Source organism: Pithys albifrons, chromosome 3 (assembly GCF_047495875.1).
Source record: "Pithys albifrons albifrons isolate INPA30051 chromosome 3, PitAlb_v1, whole genome shotgun sequence".
NCBI lineage: Eukaryota > Metazoa > Chordata > Aves > Passeriformes > Thamnophilidae > Pithys > Pithys albifrons.
This window is the reverse complement of record NC_092460.1, coordinates 13,478,675-13,501,853: the sequence shown is the minus strand read 5'-3', so window position 1 is coordinate 13,501,853 and position 23,179 is coordinate 13,478,675. Positions and strand designations below refer to the sequence as shown.

General features: G+C 41.5%; 1 protein-coding gene across 3 annotated transcripts in view; it reads left to right on the top strand.

Moving 5' to 3' along the window:
* The window catches only part of IARS1 (isoleucyl-tRNA synthetase 1), a 100,212-nt gene that overhangs the window by 22,683 nt on the left and 54,350 nt on the right, over positions 1–23,179 (top strand). For all 3 annotated transcript variants that reach the window (XM_071550515.1, XM_071550517.1, XM_071550516.1), the window contains exons 9-14: positions 1,059–1,146; positions 5,009–5,069; positions 6,636–6,731; positions 11,613–11,735; positions 12,833–12,924; positions 16,798–16,896. In XM_071550515.1, coding sequence (XP_071406616.1) covers positions 1,059–1,146; positions 5,009–5,069; positions 6,636–6,731; positions 11,613–11,735; positions 12,833–12,924; positions 16,798–16,896 — 559 coding nt within the window. The remainder of the gene's footprint in view (positions 1–1,058; positions 1,147–5,008; positions 5,070–6,635; positions 6,732–11,612; positions 11,736–12,832; positions 12,925–16,797; positions 16,897–23,179) is intronic.

Below are 23,179 nucleotides of genomic sequence, written 5' to 3'. Positions count from 1 at the left end.
TGCTTCAAGGGGTTTTCCAGGGTTTGCAGTTCCATTTTTTTCAGTTGGCAGTGGAATATATTACTGTGTGTCTTCCTTGGCACTTAGAAAAGGAATACATTTTATTGTTGAAATGCAGTTAGCTTTACACTTTCATCTACAGACACATCTCCCCCTTCTTTTTGTTTTATTTAAATAAAATAGTAAATAGGAATTTCCAGTTCCAACATAACCATGTAAATCTAGTGTGTACCTAAGGTGATGTTAAACACAAAGCTGTGCTGACCTTCACACTGAACTCCATGTCTTTAGATTTTCTTTCTTTTAAGGAAGCTAAATATGTTGTGAGTTTCAAAGGTTTTAACATAAATCTGATCATCTTACAAATAATTATTGAATAATTTCAGAAATAACAGCAACACCTGCCTGAGATGCTGAGCTTTGGGTTTGGATGTCGTTGGCCACTGCTGTGGGACAGTGTCCCTGATTAAGTTGCCAGTGTAGTAGTCTGAATAAAATTTGTCATCTTTTTTTTGAGTAGAAAATGAGTTTCTTTCATAACATTTAACTTTTATTATGGCATTTACTTCCCTTGTAATGAAATCCAATCATTTAATCCAATCATTTGATTGGAAGAGCAGATCTCAAAGGCAGCATGGAATGCAGTCCTTGCCCCCAATGTCCACATGATAATATTGATTTTATGTAGTAATTGTCCATCTTCCAATTGTTTCCCTCTGTTTCAGTTACATGCACTGGAACTTTTAAATTGCTTTTTTGTTTGGCTTAACAATAATAGACCAGAAGAGGTAGTTCTGACTCTGGAACAGCAGAACATGTTTAAAAGCAGTGGACTGACTGTCATGCTGTGGTTTCTGTTCAACTTAACTTTTGCAAAGTTCCTTAAGTGACTATGGGCAAGGAATATCTGGCAAGTAGAGGTTGATCAGCACGATTATTCTGAGCGTTTTTATAACTACACTGATACCATCTTGTATATATTGAAAGGTTTCACAATGCTGCAAATGAGGGGATTAAACTGAGATGTGTGTAACTCTTTGTTTGATTTTGTATTCTAGATAATGCCACAGGGAAGATTTATGTTTTGATGGAATCCAGGCTGATAGCACTGTACAAATCTGACAGTGAATACCAGATCCTTGACAGGCAAGTACATAAATTACTGCACTTGCTAACTTTCAGTGTTTTCCTAGCTCACAAGTTCAATATTTCAAGAAGATAAATTTCCCTAAATGTGTGTTCCTTGCAAAAATCTGTAAGAGATGGAAATTTACTGAACAAATTTGTTTTGTGTGTGAAGCTACAAATAGGATAAAAGTTTCCTTAGCCCACTTAGACAAAATCTGTGTGTTGGTTTCACTTCAACTCTTTGTATAAAACATCAGCCTGTTAAAGAGGTGAAATACAACAAATATTTATTTGCTCTTTATTCAGTCCTATGCAGTGGGTAAACAAATTAATAACCCAACAAACCCCCACACAACACAAAGCCACAATAAAAAAATGGGGGCTAGAATATTTTTTGAAAATAACACTACTTCTTCACTGGCATCAGTTATTTATAGTTTTGTCTTTCTCTGTTTTTATGAAGTAGTTGAAAGCTTTACATTTAGAAAAGGAAGCTGTGCCTTCATCCAAGCAATTACATGGAGTGACTGAATTAGGGACGTAGAGAACTGGATGTTGCCTACTCTGATGGCTTATGCTCTGACAGTTAAATTATTATTATTTTATATTTCTTCATTGATTTCCCTCCCCCCCAACTGAATGCTCCTAATCTGTCACTTACTCTACCAATTTAAGCTGTACTCAGTTTATAAAGATGATTTTCAGTGCTCTCCTTCTTCAGGATTGGCTGAACTTCCCATCTCCGTAGTTTTTTCCTCTCTTCTGAACCATCAATAAAACCATTGAGTAGTGTCAGTGTTATGATAATCCTGCCAGGATACCACTGGAATTTTTTTCTGACACTGAATTAGCAACTTTTTCTCTTGAAGTGATGATGTATCCACTCGTCCAAGTGTTTGTGTGTCAGAAAGAAATGTGAAAGTGTCAAAGCTCTTACTGACACATTCAGATTTAAATCTTACCTGCTTGCTCTCTAAGCTGGTTAGTCTGCCTAAAAAATGTGGCTTGGTGGGACTTGCTCTTGACAAATTAATATTCTTTAACACCTCTTATAAACTGCTCAATCCCTTGAAGTTGAAGGAGGTTGTTGGACTATCCTGGCTGGTTTTCAGGTCCATCAGTTCTCTCATGAAATACAGGCACTATATTGTTTTCCAGTCTTTTGAAACCTCTTTAGAGTGTCAAACTAAGCATTCCACCAAAACCATTCTTATTCTTACATGTTTTTAATACATTTTCTTTAGACTTAGGGAAAAAAAGGCAAGCTGGCTGAATTAAATTAGTTGATCTATGGCCTTTTGATTCCAAATCATTCTTTTAATGGACTGTTACAAATTTACCCTCAGTCTGGTGGCAGTTCTGTATCCAGGAGAGCACTGAGCAACTTTGGCCTTTTTTGGTGTGCTGTTTCCATCAGAGTTGTGCAGAACCTGCTCTTTAAGGCAATCCTGCTCATTTCAGATGATGTTTCTTGTGTCCCTGGCTGGTTGTATTTCTAACACACTCTCCCCAGTCTTTGATTATTTATTAAACATTTCCTTCATTTTACCGAAAGGCTGCTGGCAATTTTTATTCTCCTTGCAGGGCAGTATATTTTTCTTCTTTCTGTGTTAGTGCTACTGTCTTCTCAAGCTGATTTCTTTTTTTTTCCCTTGGTCATGCTCCAACTTTTGTTATGTAATAAACGAGTTCTCTCAAATGTGAAATGTGAGACAGTTAAGAGGTAGCTGGTAGTGGAATGGATCTTTGAAAGATTTAAATCTGTGGGTATGTGAGTTCATGGAAATGAGCTTTCCCATTTCTGCCCTTAACTTTTTTCTTTCTTTAACTAACTTCTAAGTTCTCAAGAAGTCAGGCCCTTGAGGGAGAAATTCATGCCACTCTCCCAGGTGCCAGGCTGGGGTCAGGGACTGATCTGACCGAAAATGTGTGTCTGAAGTCCTCTGAACTTCCTGAGTACTCTTAGCCATCCCACCCTCCCTCAGACCTGGCTTTGCTCTCCCTTTCCCCTCCTGCCAGGTTTTGGTGTGGGAATTCTGCTTCCCTGTCTCACTGATGAGGTGGATTCCGCCTCGATCAGGTGACTTTTGGCTGTTTTGTACCAATGGAACTCTGAGTGTATATTTTGGCCTTGAGGTGGCTTCTTGTTTTATTTTGCAGTGGTAGATCTGAAATGATGGATGAGCATTTTCCTCCCATTGTGTTACATTTCAGTCCTTTTGCATACTAAAAATTTAATTTCTTTACACTCTTTTCCACTGTTGTCTCTCTTTGGATTCTGGAAAATTTGGATTCTGGACTCTCCCAACTAGAGAATTTTGTTCTCTTGAAAGTGCTGTGAAATGAGTCTTATTACTATAACTTAGGTCACAAGAAGGCAGCATTGTGTAAGTTTTCAACTTGAAGTGAAAATCAGGAATGTAATCCACAACCTTTGCCTTTCACTGACGTTGTGTTAAATAACAATTTAACTGCCTTTTTTTTTATTCTTTAAAGCCAGTTCTAGTGCTTTGCTTTCTGCGTCTGAGCATTCCCACATCTGTGTGGCTGAGCACTGTGTTGCTTTTCTCTCCTCTGATCCTGATTAAGCACCTCAAACATTCCTAAGGCTGCTTGCAATATAAAATATATAAACCATCTGCAAAGCTGTGCCTTAAAATAGAAACCTCCCCTTTTCCTAGAGGATATCATGTGTGCTGGGCTGGGGAGTCGTGCTCTTTAACTTGGCATTAAATCCTGCTGGAGGTCCTTGCTGTGCAGTCAAACAGCTCAGAGCTCCCCACTTTGAAGCAGTCAAGTGTTTTATGGTTTGACCGTTGTTTGGAAGCTGCACATCAAGAACAGCATAAGGAAAGATCACAGCTGTGACACAGCCAGAGCTATCCCATCTAGTAGATTAGGTTGCTTTTAGGTAGATTTTTTTTCTCCTGAAATTGTAGGATTTAAGCACTTTGAGAACAGTGCTGAGCTGTGAATCCCAGTCTAATCCCTGTCTGTGTCAGCTGTTCTCAGAAGCCTGAGGGGAGCCACATCCACAGGCTCTGACTCTGCCTTACTGTTCTTGTCTGGCTCATCTGGTTCCTCAGTTGTCCCTGTCTGTGTTGGATCATTCTCTGAGATGCCTGTGGAGAGTCTGGATGCCTGAGTTTAGCCTAAGGAGTGAGGCAGCTGAGCTTTAGAGGCTGCAGTGCCTGTTCCACCATCTCCTGTGCACATCATTCAGGTGCTTTGGGTCAGGGCTTACTCAGTCCTGCTGAACATGCTGTGCTGAAGGGCTTCGTTGTTGAGAATACTGTGTTTTATCCAGAAGCTTCTTGCCCAGCTCTATCAGGAAGAGCTTTTCATTAATACTTAATTCATCTATTCATTTCCATTCATTGCTTCACTGAAAGGTACAAGTGTACCTGTTGCCTGTTAGCAGAGATGTGTTGAGACAGTCAGCAATAGGACAAGGGGGCACAGGCTCAAGCCCTGCCAGGGGAAATTTAAGTTGGAGATCAGAAAAGAATTCTTTGCAGAGAGAGTGGTCAGGCATTGGAATGGGCTGCCCAGAGAGGGGGTGTATTCCCCAACCCTGGAGGTTTTTCAGCTGAGATTGGCCGTGGCACTGAGTGCCATGATCTGGTAAAGGGACTGGAGTTGGACCAAGGGTTGGACTTGATGATCTCGGAGGTCTTTTCCAACCCAATCCATTCTGTGATTGTTATTTTTGTCCAAGTCCTAATTGCCAAAGAGGCATAGAAATGGGAAGTCAATATTGAAGAAATACTCTTTCCTTCTCCTTTTGAAATCAAATTCTGTCAGGGATGGGGAAAAGTAAATAGGTTAAAAAGCAATTTTCAAGTTGTTAATTTGTTTTATGTAAATATTTTCTCCTCAGGTTTCCTGGCATTGCACTTAAAGGCAAGAAATATAAACCACTCTTCGAATATTTCATTCAGGTAAGATGGACAAGTTTGGAGTTTGAGACAGGATACAGAGATAAAAATAAAACCCATTCTCAGTACTGATCCTTTATATTGAAAAAGTCTTGTGTCCTAATAGCAAATTCTATGTTGTACTAAAGTACTTTAAATCCTAGTGAAAAGCTGAAAAACAAAATGTTGACTATTTTTGTGTTTTTTTTCTTTTCAGTTTTAAATAAACCCAGAGTCTCAACTAAGTGATAAATAAAAGTTTGATTTCAGATGGCAGAGAAATTTTCAGTACACATTAATAAATAGGCAGTGTTGTCTCAGCTTCTCATCTGTTGAGCTGCTGCTGTCAGCCTATTAAGTCCACAGGAGTGACTTTGGCTGTGAATAAGTCACAGACATGTCATTGTTTTCATTGAAGAGTCCAAAGCCTTTGCTGAGCATCCTACTGATGTATCAGATTTATACAGATACAGCGTTTCAGCACTGCATTAAGTGTAGCACCACAGATAGTAGAATATGTAGCAATAGGAGAGGGGGTAGAGAATGTATTTTTTTTAAATCTGGTTAAAAATGGATTCAATTTTTCCAAGAGAAGTGGATTTACAGCACTGTTGGCCAAGCTGTTAACCCATGTGAGGGATTTGGTCATTTGTGGCACCATCTGTTCTGCAGCACGTGCAGGAGGCAGCAAAGGTGAGAAAACCTTTGTAGGGAGCAGAGTCTGATACTTCTAGAGATAAGTCAAGCACAGCTGAGTCTGAAAACCTGCACAGGGGATGTCAGGGTTTGGAATGGACAAATTCTGTGAGTCCTGCTGTACTTGTAAGGAGCAGATGGGCATCTACCATTTTTTATATAGAATGAAGGTCTTATCTCAAAATATCTCTGCTCAGAACAAGCCCAGTCTAATATTTTGTAACATATTGGGTTCAGCTGTGACTGCAGTAATTTCTTTTTACTATTTTTGTGTTAAGGAGTAGAAAATAGCTCTTTATTTTTCATTAGTTACATACTGAACACACTGGAAATTGTCAGATCTTTTCTTGGCCATATTTTATGGATATTATCTTGGTTTTTTTTTAATTTGATATTTACCATCCTCTTCTCTGGAGGAAATAAAGAGAATGTATAGCAGCAAACTATAGGACTATAGATTATAAGAGCAAACTTTCTATAAATTAAGAGGGGTAGTGGGATACAGAAATTAAAGATGGAGGGATACAGAACTTAAAGGAGACTTCTGTACTTTTCTTGGTTGTATCCTCACATTCAGGAGTGTATTGATTTGCAGTCTGTTAAGGACAGAAGTGTGTGAAGATCTGTGGCTTGAAGAGTAATTGACTTTAAAGCCTTCTGGAGAGGTGTTGACTTAATCACATTGGACAGTGTTTAAATGAAGAATACAGCCTGGGGTCAGGGCTATGGGAAATCATTAAATGTCAGGAATGTCACATTTTACTGTGGCATTCATTTCCAAAGCAGTTCTTTAGTCTTGTGTGTGACCAGTGGCACTTCAGGTTCCTAAGAACTCTGTTTTGCTGTGGGTATGTGCATGTATATGTGTACGAAAACCATGTTTTTGTGTTGCAGTGCAAAGAGAAAGGGGCCTTCACTGTGGTGGTAGATGGGTACGTGAAGGAGGAGGAAGGCACAGGTGTGGTACATCAGGCTCCCTATTTTGGTGCTGTGAGTATGAACTGCACATCTGCAGTGTTCATGTTGTCCAACACACCTTGCTTGGCTTTCCAGCTCCTGGGGACTGTCTGTCAGGGTGATGGATGTTAAACAGTCTTCCCATTTGCTCTTACAAATGTAAGAACACCATGTAGCATTGTATTCTATGAACTCTTCCCCCCACTAGTGCCCTTTGTGTGCTGGACTGGAGGTTTTTGTGTCCCTTGATTTGGTTATTGTTGTGGAATATGAAGTGAACTCACTGTTGTATCCTCTGAGTGTCGTTGGTCTCAGCTTTTCTCCAAATCTAAAGTTAGAGCTTGGAGAAGGACTGATCTATGGCACTGATAGTCCAAGCTGGCTTTGCTAAGTGCTAATTTCGGTTGGTAACAGCAGTTCTGTTCAGCACACAGCCCTTCTTCACTGTTTCAATGTCATTACTTACTGGGCTTTTAGAGAATGAGAAAATGCTTTCCCTGCTTTTGTCCTGAGACTTCATCCCTTGGCGTGAAAGGATTTTGTTGCGTTCCATTCTTTTTTCTGTCTTTATTGTCCTTTCCCTCAGTCTGTTCTTTTCAAGGTTGAGAACAATAATTTTTCATGGATTTAATCACTCCAGTTTTTAGACACATGAATTAAATGCACTACTTTAGGCTTATTGTCCTTTTTGTATTGTGTCCTGTCTTCAGCCATTATCCAAAGATGCCCTCAAAAAACTTGCAGTAGAGCTGCCAGTGCCTACCAATTAGCAATCCTTGGCCCACGAGCTCTGTCATAATTTCCAGAAGCTGTTGGCATTAGGAACAGACCTCTTTGTAGTCCTGTGGAATAGCCCATCCTTTTCTCCCTGCATTTTTCTGAAGGGTACATCCATTGTGGTGGTGTTTCCCTTGTCAAGATGAACATGGATATGAAAAGATGTGCCAGCTTAATATAGCTGTGAAGAAAGAAAATTAGACTGGGCTGTGTTAGCAGTTATAAAGAAAATAGTGGGAACTGGGGAAGTGGCTTGGGGGGTGTGAATCCTCAGACTCTTCCCTAAAGCTAAACCTTGGATTTGCCAGAGGGGCGAGGAGCAGACGTGGGTTTGGGTCGGGAGCTCTTGCTGCAGGAGGTGAAGGAAGGGAAGAGGCTGCCAATAGAGCAGGAGGTCTGAAAGGAGCTGTGCCTTGGCTGCTCTGTTGGTGGTTTGTCTGTGTGCACAATACAGTGAAGTTGTTGGAAAGGTTGACTGACCAGTCAGAGCAAGGATTATCTGCCCTCTTTTATTTGATTTTGTTATAAGCCCACTGAGATTTGTAAACACAGACAGGGAAAAAAAAGTTGTCTCTCACTCCTGGGAAGTCGGCACTTATTAAAAAAATATTTTTATTAAAACAACATGAGAGTATCAGTTAAATGCTTTGCAAAGGAAAAAGGGCATAAAACATTTGTGTGAGGACAAAACACACAAACATGACAAACAGAACTTGCACTTACCTAGGGAGAGGTTTGACTTGGTAATGCCCAATACATGGACCTGAGTCAGCTGGCTGTGCTGCCTTTAGAAGGAAATTGCACAGTATTTATTGCACTTAGTGCTGCTGCCTTTTTCTTGTGGAATGCACCCAGTTCAGTTTTGAGAGCCCACAGAGCTTATTTCTGTTCAGAAAGGCCCACAAAGGGTCCTGGTTTATGTTCAGTAATTCATTGTACAGTGGGCTCTGTGTAGAATAGTGTTGGCATTACATGTTGGCCTTCAGACAAGCTTAGATGAAAGAAAGGACATAGTTCATGATGTCAGACAGGACTGTCTTCCTAATTAATTGGCTCCTCTGCACCTTCCTGTGGTGTTGTGTTGAAGGTGAATAGCAAGGGGGTAAGTGGAGCAGGAGGCAAAGGTCAGAGGAGAAGAAATAAAGAACAGTTCTTCACAGGAAGCCTCATAGCTTGTCGTTATTCCTTCCCATCATCACTATAAATAAGTCCCTTGATGAATAGAGATGGAAAGTAAGTTTGTGTTTTTGTGGGTTTTTTTCTTTAACCCTACTTACTGATACATGTTCTGTATTGATGGCTTAGAAATGTGTCCTCCAACAAAATTGAAAGTAAAAATTCACCTTCCTTCAGTTGCAGGATATGTAGTTTGATTGTCTTGTGTGATGCATTTGCCAAATACAAGCTGCCACACAGTATCAGAGCACTCTATTATTTCACTTCAAAAGACATCAAAATTAAAGCTCACAGAACAAGACAAACCTGTATTAAAAAGTCTGTAAACTCATTGTACCTCCAGGTTAACATGACACTAAAATTCAGCTGCTCAGGCATTTGATCATATGTGGATGTACCTGCAGTCAACTTAAAAAGCTTCAGTAACATTTTAATTTGCATACAAATTTTTAATTTGCAATACTTCTAGTGCCTGTTCAGACTGAGTCACACAAGTTTCACAGATCTGTTACTGATGCCCTTTCTTTCAGTACACTGCAAAAGTGCAGTTTTTTTGTTAAGAGTTGTAGAAGGTAAATCTTTGACTTCATGTTTTGGTTGTTTTGTTAAAATTTCAGTTAGAAAAGCTTTTGATTTCTCATCAAGGAGCTGTTTAATAACTTCTGCTTCATTTTGTGTATTGCAACTTTTATATGTAACCTTTTGAGAGAGTTAATCTTGGCAGGGGAACAAAAGTGAACACTGACTTCTATCCTGGAAAGAATTGATATTTGTCTTAGCTTTTATTTGAGTTCAGCATTTGTGTATTTCTGCGTGTGGCTGAATATATTCTTTTGTTGTGCTTACTGAAGCAAATCTTCATTAAATCAAGTGGCAGGTCAGTTTGGAGAGCTTTTCCATTCAAGTTCTTCCAAAGAAAGGAACTAACTGTGAAAAGCCAGACTGGCCAAGCCCTTTCTGTATCACTGGGTGCATCAGTGATGCAAATGGCACTGAGGCACATCCTGCCCCGGGACCTGCGGGGTGGCAGGTTTGTTCTGATGCATTGGCAGGGCTGTGAGTGTGCCAAGCTTTGTGGTCTGAGCTGGTTCAAAGCCTCTGACAGCTCCCTGCCAGGCCAGGGCTGACGTGTGGCCCAGTGTTACACATGCTGGAGAATCTCCCAGGGGCAGCTGATGGAGGGCAGGGGGGAATGGGCTCCTCTCAGTGTTCTCACTGCAGGGGTTGAGTGACCTCCTGGAGGCTGAGCAGAGGTGCTGGCTGTCCACAAGAGAGGGGAGAGGCTGTGGGCTGGTGCAAGGGAGTGCTGCAGCTCAAGTGCTTTGTTGTTTTGTGTGTAATGCCTTGGTACATAAATTAACCAACTCCACTGTCTCTGGGTATGAGTTCATCTGTGTAAAGTACAACAGGCAGCTCTGCCAGCTGTGGCTTGAAGGAGCTGGTTCCACAGGGACTAGTGGGTAGAGTTGGAGGTACAGGATGAGGGTCACTGCAAGAATTTGGAAACCCTGCCCTGGCACTCCGCGCTGACTCACCTGTGTCGGTTTTTCACAGAGTTCACAGACTCTGCTGGGAGGGACCCACAAGGATCATCGAGTCCAATCCTTAAGTCAATGGCCCACACAGGGGATTGAACCCATGACCTTGGCATTATTACAACCAAGTTTTAACCAACTGAGCTCATCTCAGTGATGTAGGGAGAGAGAGTTCAGGTAGTTGAGGAGCACTGTCCTGTTGAATCCTTATTTACACACTTGCCTGTGGTGTGGTCTCCCTGATCAAGGTGCACAGCTTGCTTAAGAGTTCAACTCCTGCTAAATATCTGTTGTATTTAATACCAGGAAAATGAGCTCTCAGTGTAGAGGAGCAAACTGCAGCTGCTTCCAGCTCTGGCAGGTGGCATCACTGCAGCTTCTGATTCTATACAGACCTTCAGGTTTTGTCCCTGGAGTCTGTGCCTGGCTTCATTTTGTCAGAGCAGCAATACAGGAAGCTCTGAGATTCCAAAACGCCTGGATGCACCTTAAGCAAGGCCTTCTTATTTGGGGGAAATGAAGTGATTCTGTGAATGTCCTGCTCTGCAACTGTTCCTTCTCCCTTCTCCCAATCCAAATAATGTTCTCTTGCCTTAGGGTGAGATAATTGGATAATTTGGGTGATAATTAGTTAAGATGTGAATTTTCTGTGTCTTCAGAGTTTAGCTTAAAATCTGAACCTTTCTGTTCTACTAATTTTGTTCTAATCTTTCCTACGATACCATTATTGTTTAGTTATGTTTAGGAAAGTCTGAAGTGACCCTTTTTTTTTGCTTTTATTTTTTTGCTTCTTACTCCTACAGGAAATTAAAAATATAAATGGGGCCTGGCCAGGAAAGAAGCAATTCTGTCCATGTGTGGTTCTTGGTCAGTAGCATTGTCTGTGGGCCAGCAAACTTTGAGAAATACAGGTTTAAAGGCTTTGCATCTTTAAGACATTCAGAAAATGGGATTTCTCATATGAAGTGCCAGAATGAGATTGATTAAAACAACCTGCCTTCTGAAAAATGCTGTGTAGGCTGCTGAGCTGAACAGAGCTGGGCTTGGCTGGGACAGGGCAAGATGTGGTGGTTGGCAGGTCCTTTGTTATGTGAAGCTGATCCCTCCATGTATGTATGGGTGTGTTTACACACATAAAACATGTGTGTGTATATGCATTTATGTACATAGAAAAATGTGCACATATCCCCTCTACTAGGTGAGAGAAAGCACATATAGTCTGGATAAATCATAATTTTTCTCATGAATAAAGATACAATCCTATAAACTGAGTCTTTTCCTTGCACGTTTGGGATTAGGGAAGGCTGAGTGTTTTGCTATTCTTGCCCAGTCATCACATTTTCTATTTAATATTTAATTTCTGTTTCTAGAGATGGATATTTTAAACAGTATTTTGTATTCCTACAACTTGGTGCTTCTCTTGTAGGATGATTACAGAGTCTGCATGGATTTCAATATCATTCAGAAGGATTCTGTGCCTGTGTGTCCTGTTGATGCATCTGGATGCTTCACAGCAGAAGTGGCTGACTTTGCTGGGCAGTATGTGAAGGTCAGTGATCTTGGAGACAGTAAATAACTGCTTTATTCAAGATACATTTTGTGTATAGTAGAAGCATCCTCTTTGTCTAAGTGGGTCTGTCTTCAGTTCAACAAGGCTAAGTGCAGGTCCTGCCCTTTGGCCACCCCAACCCCCTGCAGAGCTCCAGGCTGGGCACAGAGTGGCTGGAGAGCAGCCAGGCAGAAAGGGACCTGGGGGGACTGAGGGACAGGAAGCTCAACAGGAGCCAACAGTGTGCCCAGGTGGCCAAGAAGGCCGATGGGATCCTGACCTGGATCAAAACTAGCGTGGCCAGCAGGCCCAGGGCAGTGACCCTTCCCCTGGACTCTGCCTTGGGGAGGCCACACCTTGAGTGTTGTGTTCAGTTCTGGGCCCCTCAGTTCAGGAAAGAGATTGAGGGGCTGGAGCGGGGCCAGAGAAGAGCAACGAGGCTGGAGAAGGGACTGGAGCACAAGTGCTGTGGGGAGAGGCTGAGGGAGCTGGGGGTGTTTAGCCTGGAGAAGAGGAGGTTCAGAGGTGACCTCAGCACTGTCTGGAACTGCCTGAAGGGAAGTTCTGGCCAGGTGGGGGTTGGTCTCTTCTCCCAGGCACTCAGCAATAGGACAAGGGGGCACGATGGGCTCAAGCTCTGCCAGGGGAAATTGAAGTTGGAGAGCAGAAAAAAATTCTTTGCAGAGAGAGTGGTCAGGCACTGGAATGGGCTGCCCAGAGAGGGGGTGGATTCCCCATCCCTGGAGGTTTTTCAACTGAGCTTGGCCATGGCACTGAGTGCCATGATCTGGTAAAGGGACTGGAGTTGGACCAAGGGTTGGACTTGATGATCTCGGAGGTCTTTTCCAACCTGACTGTATACCAGGTTTTGCAAAGGAAGTAACTTTGGAAATTCAGTGTTTTATGCTGCATCTGCAGCAAATGTATAAACTGCATTGAAGCTTTTTAGATTTTTTTTTGTGTGTGTGTGGTGTAAATGCTGGATTGATTACAGGGTTTTTTTTTATTAATGTTGGGTATTGGAGACAAATCCTGTAGGAGCTCGCTGAGAGAGTGAAATTTGTATTCCAAGAAACATGCTGTGTTGTGTCTTTTAGGATGCAGATAAAAACATCATTAAAGTGCTGAAGGAGAAGGGCCGACTGATCCAGAGCATGAGCTTCAAGCACAGCTATCCCTTCTGCTGGAGGTGAGGGCAGAGGCACAGGAGCCTTTGGGTCTGAGGCTCTGACAGCACTTGTGCAACTTTCTCTCATTTCTGCATCTCCCTTGACCTGCTTAGTTGTTTGGGTTTTTTGCTATAAATCTGTTGAATTTAAATATAGCACTGAATTTTTTTTAATTGCAGTTATCAGGTGTGTTTTTATAGTTTGTGTGTCTCATTCTTTGGTGTTCCATGTAGTACTGCTTGAAGTAACTTGAAGTCTAAAAAGATGATTGTTTCTAAGCAGCTGAATGGTGGGAAGGGATTTTTTGGTACACTTTGAATTGAATCCAAGTAAGTTTTATCACAAAATGCCTTCAGATGTTTGTGTTAAAGCTTTCCATGTTTTGGGTAAAATGGCTAAATTATAGTTGTTACAGTTACTTCTGTTTAACCTTGTAAATTACTCCTTTATTTGTAGTCTGGTGGATCCCAGTTGTTTGTAATGTGGAAACATCTGTGCTGTTAATTAAAATCCAAGTTAACATTTACCACTGCAGGGGGGATTAAGAAAAACACATAAATAGGTTTTTTCTGCTCAGTCATTGCTGAACAGAGTCATATTATCTATGGAGAATTCTTGGGAATGTTTGGTTTTGCCTACAAGTTCCAGGTCGGGTCTGGAATATCAGGTAGGTGGATCAGCACAGGGGCCTGTCAGGAATTTTCCCTGTCAAACTGGAAATCCTTCACAGAAGTCTCCCTGGGCCTTCAGTATTAGTGAGCAAACATAAGTTTTGGTTATGAGGAATACTGACTAGACAGGTTTAATCTGGAGATGAAGTTTGTTTTTATTAACATCCTCTCTGGTTTGAGCTGTATGTGGTTGCTATTGCAAAACTGAGGGGAAAAAACCCCACTGAGCAATGTCAAATTTAAAAAAGGAATCTTCAGTAATCTTTTATCAGGAGTATTGTATTAAACTTTTATTACAAGTAAAGACACACTTAAAATAAAATACCTAATTTAATTACCTGGAATGACTTGAAGATTTTGAGTTGTGTCTGATGCACACAGGACCTGTTCTGAAATAACTGAGAGAGAAGCTCTTCTCTCTGTCTGGCTTTACCACTGCCAGGTGAGGTGTTTAACAGGGTGCATTTATCTTTGATCTACAGCAAGAACCACCTTTGCTTGCTGTTGAATAACAGGCTTGGTTTGTGTCTAAAATCTGACTGGAGGAAGAAGGGGAATTGCTCTTCGAATGTTAGTCCTTGATGATTTATTTGGGACAGTTGGTGAGAAATGAAGCCTAAAATCAAGCAATGCTTGTCCTGTTCTTGTGTAGCAATTCAGATACCCAGTCATGGCCTTCTGAGACAACCCAGGAATGCAGAAGTGCTGATTCTGTAGAACATCCTTATTCCTGCCACTCTGTTGACATTTTTGTTGATTGATGATAAGTTGCAGGCAGCACCTCGCAGCAAATTATCTGGTGGGAAGAACAGAACAATGGATTCTACTTGAAAAGCTCATTTCACTGCCATCACAAATCAAACCATAATTGGAATATGCTAAAAGTAGAAGAGTAGTTCTTAACTTTGAGCATAGTTATAAGTTATTTTGATTAATGTAAGAAAACTTTGAAACCAGACTCTTCTTCTTAATGTACCATTGTTCATGCTTTTCCCTGAAACCAGGCAGTTGTTGACCCCTTGGTATGTTGAGAAATTTGTCTTCTTTTTATGTATCATGAAATTAGGGTCCTTCTCTACATTTTTTTGTTATTGTGTTATGCAATACTTTTCTGTTAACTCAACTAAAATATGAGAGGAAAGCAACAGCCTGGGAAGGACACAGTAGATAGTTTTCAGTTAGAATTTGTCTATTGGGGTTGCTAAAGATGGAGAACATGTGAGATCTCTGGAGTCTGGGCAGCAGTTTAGCAACTGGAATAGCAAAGCAAATGAGCATGAGAAGAGCTGGAGTGTCTCTCACAGCCATTCCATGGGGAAGCAGTGCTGGGAAGCTCTGCCAGAGCTTTGTCTTTTCCAAGCCAGTGAAGGCAAGGCCAAGAAGCATCTTTCATGGCATGTGCTCAGTTATGATCATTTGCTTCCTAAATTACAAGAAAATGGAGTAGGAGTAACATCACAAGTTACTATCATTTCATTCCTCTGGTATCTTTCTGCAGGATCTGTTGGTAAGGAGAGCAAAACTTGGTCCATTTGAGACAAGGGAGGAAGGTTTAGGCTGGAATTCTCTAAGCTTCAGTCTCTGATTTAAGGTCTGTCTGGGTGATTTTTCCCTTGTGTTGATGGGCAACCCAGCAATGGGCATTTCTAATTTGACTGTACATCAAAGAATTGAATCTGGATTCAATTCAACCTTCTCACTAGTCATGAAGGGCAGAAATGTGGAATTTGTCACTGGTTGGGCAGATTTTAGTGTTTTGTTCTCCCCTGTCTCCTGCTGAAGCACTGCTTGGCAGTACAGTGAGAATAAAAAACACTCAGGGAGGCTCTGCCATCTCCCCTGTCTTACTGTCACCATGTAGGTGGAGCAAGGGGAACTGTGCCATCTCCCATTTCTTAATTGTCTGGGGGTGCTCTGGAATGATTCTCAGGTGTTACAAGCCTAGTGCCAGGTTGAAAGCCTGGGAAGTGATTGTGGCTTCCTCTGCTTGTGCCTTTGTCACAGATCCTGACATTGCTCAGTGCAGGAGGTTTCTCTGCAGCCAGCCTTGTCAGCTGCTCACCCCTCACAGAGCTGGGGGGCCACGTGGTTGTACCAACCTGCTTTCTGCAATATGTTAAGACCATGTGAGAAGATGTTATTATCAGGTTTTATTCTTCTAGTTTCCAGTTACTCAAGATCTTGTGATGGCAATTCATTATTCTGTAGCACTTCTGAAACAAGATGCTCACTGAAACTAAAACACTTCTGGAGTACCTTGTAGCTCAGGAATACTTTGGGTTTTATTGTGATCTTGCTGCTGGGTGAGGAGTGAACTGAACTGTTCCCCCTTTTAGGTGTTAGGCCTTAAATCTGAGAAGCAAACAATCCCATCTACTACATTTGCATTTAATAGCCAGGACATGACTACATTAATATTACTTGGAGCTCTTAGGATTTCCTGTAAGGTTACAGAGACTTTAACACCTAAACAGATTGAAACATATGGGGTATAGTTAAAAGGAAATCTCTTCTGCTGAGTATTTTAGGGGATTTCTCAGTCTCTGTGCTCTGTGTCCATTTGTAAGCATGTTGTGAAACTGCTCCCATATGGGTTTTGGTTCATTGCTTATTGAAGTAAGGAATATTTGAAGATATCTTTAAAACTTTTTTTATATGCTTATCTGGATCTCTCTGTTTCCTTTTCCTCCTTTCCTCTAGTTAACTCTGGATTCTGTTATTTCTTCATGATTTATGATTATTATTTTAAATGCAAATAGCAAAACCAGCATAATGTTCCTTGGCTTTTCAGGTCTGTATACACATAAAAAAAGATGCAGAATGAGCTCATGTGGAAGACTCAAATATGACTCATTTTATTAGTTACTGAAGCTCATGTTGTTGTACTATGTAGGAGCACAAATTTCAAATTCAAGTATGGTTTCAACATTCTCATGATTACTCTTGCTGTGTAAGTTCCTTGACTTACTGCATTTGAAGGCTTTTCTAATTTTTTTAGGATTTGATTTTAAACCAGTAGCTCACAAAAGTGTAACAGTTTGTGTAATTTAAAAAACAAAACAAACCCCAATCTTTGTAACTGTGATAATATTTCAGGAACAGTGAATTCAACCTGTGGAAAGAGGACTGTCATGTACAAAAACTCATATTAAAGAGCATATTATTAATAAATAATGCAGCACTTGAAATGGTTTTATTTGTTTTGCTCCCTCCCCTCTGCAGGTCAGACACTCCGTTGATATACAAAGCTGTGCCCAGCTGGTTTGTCAGAGTGGAGCACATGGTGGAGAAGCTCCTGGAGAACAATGCCCAGTGCTACTGGTAATGCCTCTGTGTATCTTTTCCTCTGCCTTAAGTTGGGAATGTGTGCGGGAATTCACTGTCAGTGTGTGCGGGAGTTCACTGTCACTGTCCATTCTGTCCTTCCGAGCCAGTGCTACTGGAATGGGGCTGGGACCAGTTTTAATCAGTGTTTTGTCAAATAAGGTTCATTATTTCCTAATAATTTACAGTGAGATACACTAGAGGATTATTAAAAGTGTTCTCGAGTTGTGTTACACAGCCCTGAGCAACTGGACATGAGACAAAGTGCAGAGGAAAGTCACCCTGCAAAAACCTGGAAGGGCACAGTCAGGCTTCCCAAAAACCTCCACCTGGGAGAAGAATACAGGCAGCTTAACTCTGGGTGTATATTGTTCCAAATCAAACTCATTTTTTGTTAAGTTTTTTCTTTTTGTCTAGTTATTGCAGATAAGGTAGATTTACTTTGTCATAGGTGCATTTGAAGAAGAAGACCCCCAACCCCCTCAAAATCCACAAAAAATCCAACCCAGCTGCCCTAGCTTGTGGAATTGTTCTAAGCTAACTCAGTTTCAGAGGTTTAAATAAAAATTTTCTGCTAATGGCAAAGAGTATATCTTTGTATGTATATAGGGAATTTAAAAAATATGTGAGAAAAGAACACATGAGTCGTTGATAACTTAAATAGATGATTGGACCAAGGGTTGGACTTGATGATCTCGGAGGTCTTTTCCAACCCAATCCATTCTATGATTCTATGATTAAATGCAGTGAGAGGGAGCTGTTGGTGCTGGTTGGCCATTTTGAGAATCAACCATGGTTTTATGGTGTGTTACCAAAAAGAATCTTATCCTTTGACACCTTTGTAATTGTTATTTCCTTTCCTCTCATCAGTAACTTGTGGTTGGGAGGCCAGGTGGGGAAAATGTGGAGGTTCCAACCTCATTCAGGCTTTCTGTCTGAGCACTGTGAGGGGAGTTGGGATCCCACCCCTCTTCCATCACACTTGTCTCTTCCCAGCAGCTCAGATGATGCTAAATAAGGTGACTCAACTCCAGTGAGCCATTGCAGCTTTTGCTGTGTGTTTTCATGGACAGTAGTTGGCAATTAAATTCTTCGTGAGCAGCTTTTGCATAACTGTTTGTGTGGTACAAGCACTGTAAATACTGAAATATGTGGGAAAATTAGTGATCCATAATGGACTGTCCCAAAATGCTGCAGCCTTGGTTTGCTCACCAGCACATGCCCAGTCTGGATATGGAAGAAGAGTTTATAGATTAGTAAGTGTTGCTTTCTGTTTTCTGTAGCTGAACATACTGTGATCCTTCTTTGGGGGAAAAATAAGCTGAAGAGGGGGTGAAAGTGTTTGTTCTTAGCTTTAATTAGCTCTCTCAAGATGCTTTTACTGGTGGGGTGACAGTAGACCTGCATACTTAGTTCTCACATGAACATAAGCAAAATGGAATGAGCCTATTAAGGAAATGTTTGAATGGGTGAGTTGGTTTTGCTTTTCCACAAGGCAAAGCTTCCAGAAGAAGCTGCTAAAGTGACCTCTGTTCATCCAGGAGACATTAGTAAGGGTTAGTAATCAGTTTGAACCCTGTGTCTCATCCATATTTGGGTTTTCAGTGGTGCTTTTTCTAAGTGCTGAGTGGCGGGGTTACAGGTGGCAGCAAACATTGCAAAGGTTGGGTGAGAAGAGCAGGCAATTAAATCATTTGGCAATATTCAGTATGCTTGGAATTAAAGGGACCATTTGGCCTTGAGGCATTTCTGGAGTTTCAACATAATGCTGTAATTGGACATAAAATTGGTGCCTCAGGCTTTCGCTCAAAACAGTGTGGTCTTAGGGATTCTGAGCAGCTTTTTGGTGGGAAATGTCTACAAATACAGATGTATTATCACAAAATGATTAATAATATTAGTACATATTTCCAGTATGTGATTTCATAGCAGTTTGAATACTGCATGGCCTTTGTTCCATAAAGTTGGCATTTAAAATCCAGCTTTCTAAAAGAAGAAAGCAACATTTTTAAGGTTTTCTTTCTGTGTTCTCCACCGATGTCAGTTTTGCTTACGCTGTAACTTCAGTTGGGTTGAGACTGCTGGCCTTCTTCAGTATATTTATTTAAATTTTGGAAGCTCCATCCTTCCCCAAACCTACTTTTTTACTTTTGAAAGGACTTGATCTCTGAAAGTGTCACAGGAATAATATGTAGCTTTTAAAAATTTATTTTTGGATTCTCTGGGGCTCCAGCATGTCCTGAAAATGAGAAAATTTGGGATAAATGCTTTTCAGACTATATTAACCTTTACAAAATGAGTTTGACTGCATTGCTTTTTTTATTCCTGTAAATGACTGATAGGTATATTGTCCCTTAAGAATAGCTGCCCTCTTGATAGATATCCTTTCTGATGAAATAGATTAACAGAGTTGGACAAACTTTGCAACCTGATTGCATTTCTAATTAGTTTTTCAGTGAATTACCCAACTGATAAAGCCACAGTCATTCAAAATTTATTAAAACCAGCAATTGTACCTTCATTTTTGAAAATGAACTTAACTAGAGCTTTCAGGAATTGTTACTTGAGTAATGTGCCAGCCTTTTTTTGAAAACAGAAGCCAAAAAACCCCATTTTCTCTGTCCCAACCTTGTTCTGACCCAAGTGGAAAACAACTTGTGTTGGGTGTTGATGAAAATGCAGATTTGGAGCAGTATTTAAGAGTCTGTATTTCAGCCTTTAATTCAAGTTCCCTTGCTGACTGTTCTCTACCATACAACTGGCAGAAGAGATTACTTAAAAGAAAGTTTAAATTATAAAAAAGAGTATCTTGTATTTGGAATTTGGTCACTTGGAGCTGGTGATACTTGAGATGGAGAGGGACACATTTGGCTGCAGTGCAATCAGACCTTGGCTTCCTGTTCTGTTGGTGAAGGAGGTAAAGGAGAGTTGGAAGCAGCACCAAAGTGCCCTCTGGATCTCAGCCCTGATTGTTCTGACTGTGTGTGTAATATTTATATACTTACAAGTCAATAGGAAAGATTCTATAGACTCTGTATTTAAATACCAGTTTTGAACTTTTTTTTTCCTTTTAAACCTCTCTCACTTTAAGTTCTACTTCATGAACTCATGAAACATTTACCTCTGACTGTTGCCAAGTTTCTAAGGTTGGATATTGTGCAGTTGTGACATTGTTTGCATAGGATGGACAGCACTTGGTGCAGTGGAAAAACGAGCATCAGTGAAAGGAAAGCAGTGCTGGGACACAGAGAGGGACTTCAAAGAAACCAGACCTTTTGTTCTGGCATCTTCCCACCAGAGAAGAATTCTGGCATTGTAATAAAGAGCTTGATGTATTGGTCATTAGTTGAAGGTATTATTTCTTTGCCTTTCATCACTGAAGCTGTTGATTCTTGTTGAAAATGCCACACAGAGCACTTCAGTCCCAGTGATGTCTCAGGATATTTTCTTTCTCTGTTAATATTAATCAGTAAGTTTTATCTGACAAGTTTTAAACACATCGTGTGTGTACATTATTTTTTTTCTGTGGTATCACCATGCAGTTCTACCTCTCCTTTTTGAGTCACCAGTCACACTTGTCTTACTCAGGCTTCATGAATCCAAATCAGGTCTCCTCTCCAGCAGTGACTGTGGTGTGTACCGCGGTGTGCAGTCACTAGATGGCAACATTTCCCGAGGAAAAATCCAAATTACTGGCGTTGGCCACAGCAGGGGGTGAAGAGGATTGCTGCAGGGTTAGCCTTGTGTTTGTCTCGTTTAGAGCAGTGTAAGGCAGAAGGTTATATTACCCTCTGTTGTCAGACGTGGCTGAGGATTAAAGTGAATTTTGAGCCTTCTTCCAGTCGATTTTGATGGCTTGTGGTCTGCTGTGCCCTAATTGCTGTTTCCTCTCTGAGCCTCTGGAGGTTGCTGATTATGCCCTGAATGGTGCAGGTCCTGTTTCAGTTGCAGTGAAGGGTCACCAGCAGCTCGTTGTGTGGTTCCAGTAAAGGCTGAGTGAATAAAGCCCCAAAGTGCCAGCTCACAGCAGTGCCAGCTGGTACCTCTGACATGTCAGGGCGTGGACTCTGCCACAGGGATGCAAACATAGCTATATATGGGGATTGAAAGGGATCCTGAGTGGTCGTGCCCCATAAAACTGCTTTTTAACTATGAATGCTACAATATTTCAAAGGAGACTATAGAATCAACTGGGTTGGAAAAGACCTCCGAGATCATCAAGTCCAACCCTTGGTCCAACTCCAGTCCCTTTAGCAGATCATGGCACTCAGTGCCACGGCCAGTCTCAGTTTCAAAACCTCCAGGGATGGGGAATCCACCCCCTCTCTGGGCAGCCCATTCCAATGCCTGAGCACTCTCTCTGCAAAGAATTCTTTTCTGATCTCCAATTTGCCCTGGCAGAGCTTGAGCCCGTGCCCCCTTGTCCTATTGCTGAGTGCCTGGGAGAAGAGACCAACCCCCACCTGGCCAGAACTTCCCTTCAGGGAGTTCCGGACAGTGCTGAGGTCACCTCTGAGCCTCCTCTTCTCCAGGCTAAACACCCCCAGCTCCCTCAGCCTCTCCCCACAGCACTTGTGCTTCCTGTGCAGGAAGGAAAGCGAAAGCTCCATTTCTCCCTGGCTTGGGCTGCAGGGATTGTTGGGTAAGATAGGGAATTTGGACAGCAGTGAGCACAGTGTGGATCCTGCAAGGGCAGTGATGGGGTTGGTGACAGGGGCAGGGTGGGTAGCAGGGGTTGGTGACACCACTGGAGTGGCGGCTGTGCTCGCTGCGCTCCGAGGAGCTGCTGACGGGGCTGATGCGGCTGCAGCAGCATTGCAGTCACACGCCAAAGTGTTTGTTGCTATGGGAACCAGGAGAAAGGAGTGAGGCAAACAGTGCTAGATCAAAATGATTGAAAGCTCTCTTCATTCAGCTGCACAGAAGCACCAAATGCTCTCCCTGTGGTGGGGGCAGCCCGGGCTCGGGGGGTGTGTGGCTTTGCACCGGGCAGGAGAAGCTGCTGCAGAGCAAAGCCCTGTGCTTGGCAAACACTGACCTTTCCTCTCTTCCCTTTTCCTCCCTCCTGCCTCCCCCCATGTTTAATTAGGTCCATGAAATAGATCGGCGCTAATTAAAGTGTCAAAAGGGCATGAATAGTTGCTTATTTTATCTCCTTGAATTAAAAACCATTAAGAATCAATTTGAGAGCATGTTGAAGGAGGTTTGTTATTAGAGTAAATTAACATAATGGAATTTAAGGCTTTGTCTTCTAAGGCTTGGTTAATGTTTATAAAGAAAGCCAAATTCAACACCTAAAATAAACCCCCCAGCTGTTATGCTGGGAATTCAAGAAAATCTCTACATATTTACTAAGATGGCATAAGATAACTACTTTAATCACCTTTGGTGTTGCAGTTATAACTCAGCAATCTTCTGGAAGTATGTTTTTTTCTTTTCCAGGCTTGCAAATGATTCCTGATTTCAGGTGTCCCTTAAAATGTTCCCAGTTTGCCAAATGAGGGGAATAAATCTGGGACCACCTTCACAAAACTGAAGCTGTATTAGAGTTCTTAATCTGGTATTAGACTTCCTAGTTCAAACCACTTAGGGTAGTGTTGTGTTTTTCAATTCATAGTCTTAACTCTTCTGGGGCTGTTTTTCAACTAATTGATAAGCCAAAAGCTTCCTTCAATTAGCAGTTGTGAAGTAAATCTTAGCCATACATAAAGTTGCTGTGGTTTCACAAAGAATGTCATGAATAAAATTAGCTGGAGAGAGGAGAGATTAGTATATCTTTTTGTAACATCTTAAATAGCTTTTAATGGTAAATTGGTGGTAAAACAGGAGGTTTGTGCTGTGGCAGTTTGTGACAGCTCTTTATTTTGGCAGTGCTGTTTGTGTTTACAGAAAAGGCAGAGCTGCTCTGAGACAGATCCTGCATCCTGTGGCTGGTGTGAGCCAGCTCAGAGTCATGCTGAGCATATCTGAGCTGTGAAATGGAATAATAAGTTGAATTCAGTGTTTGCAGTTGTGTTATGAGCATGAGAGAGATGCTGCAAAATAAATACACAGGAGAGGAACAGATGCCTTTCATCCTTTTAGTGAGTTTCACTCTGGATTATATATTCATATTTTTTGTTGGCATCCTGCACGTTCCTCTTCTGGAGATAAGTCAGCAGGCAAATATATTAATTTTAATTGATGCTGTTCCTTGAGTATTATTGGTGATGGGAACCCACTGGGTCAGCCCATGGTGCTTGCTCTGGGATGCCCATTCCTGCTCTGGGATTGAAGGTGG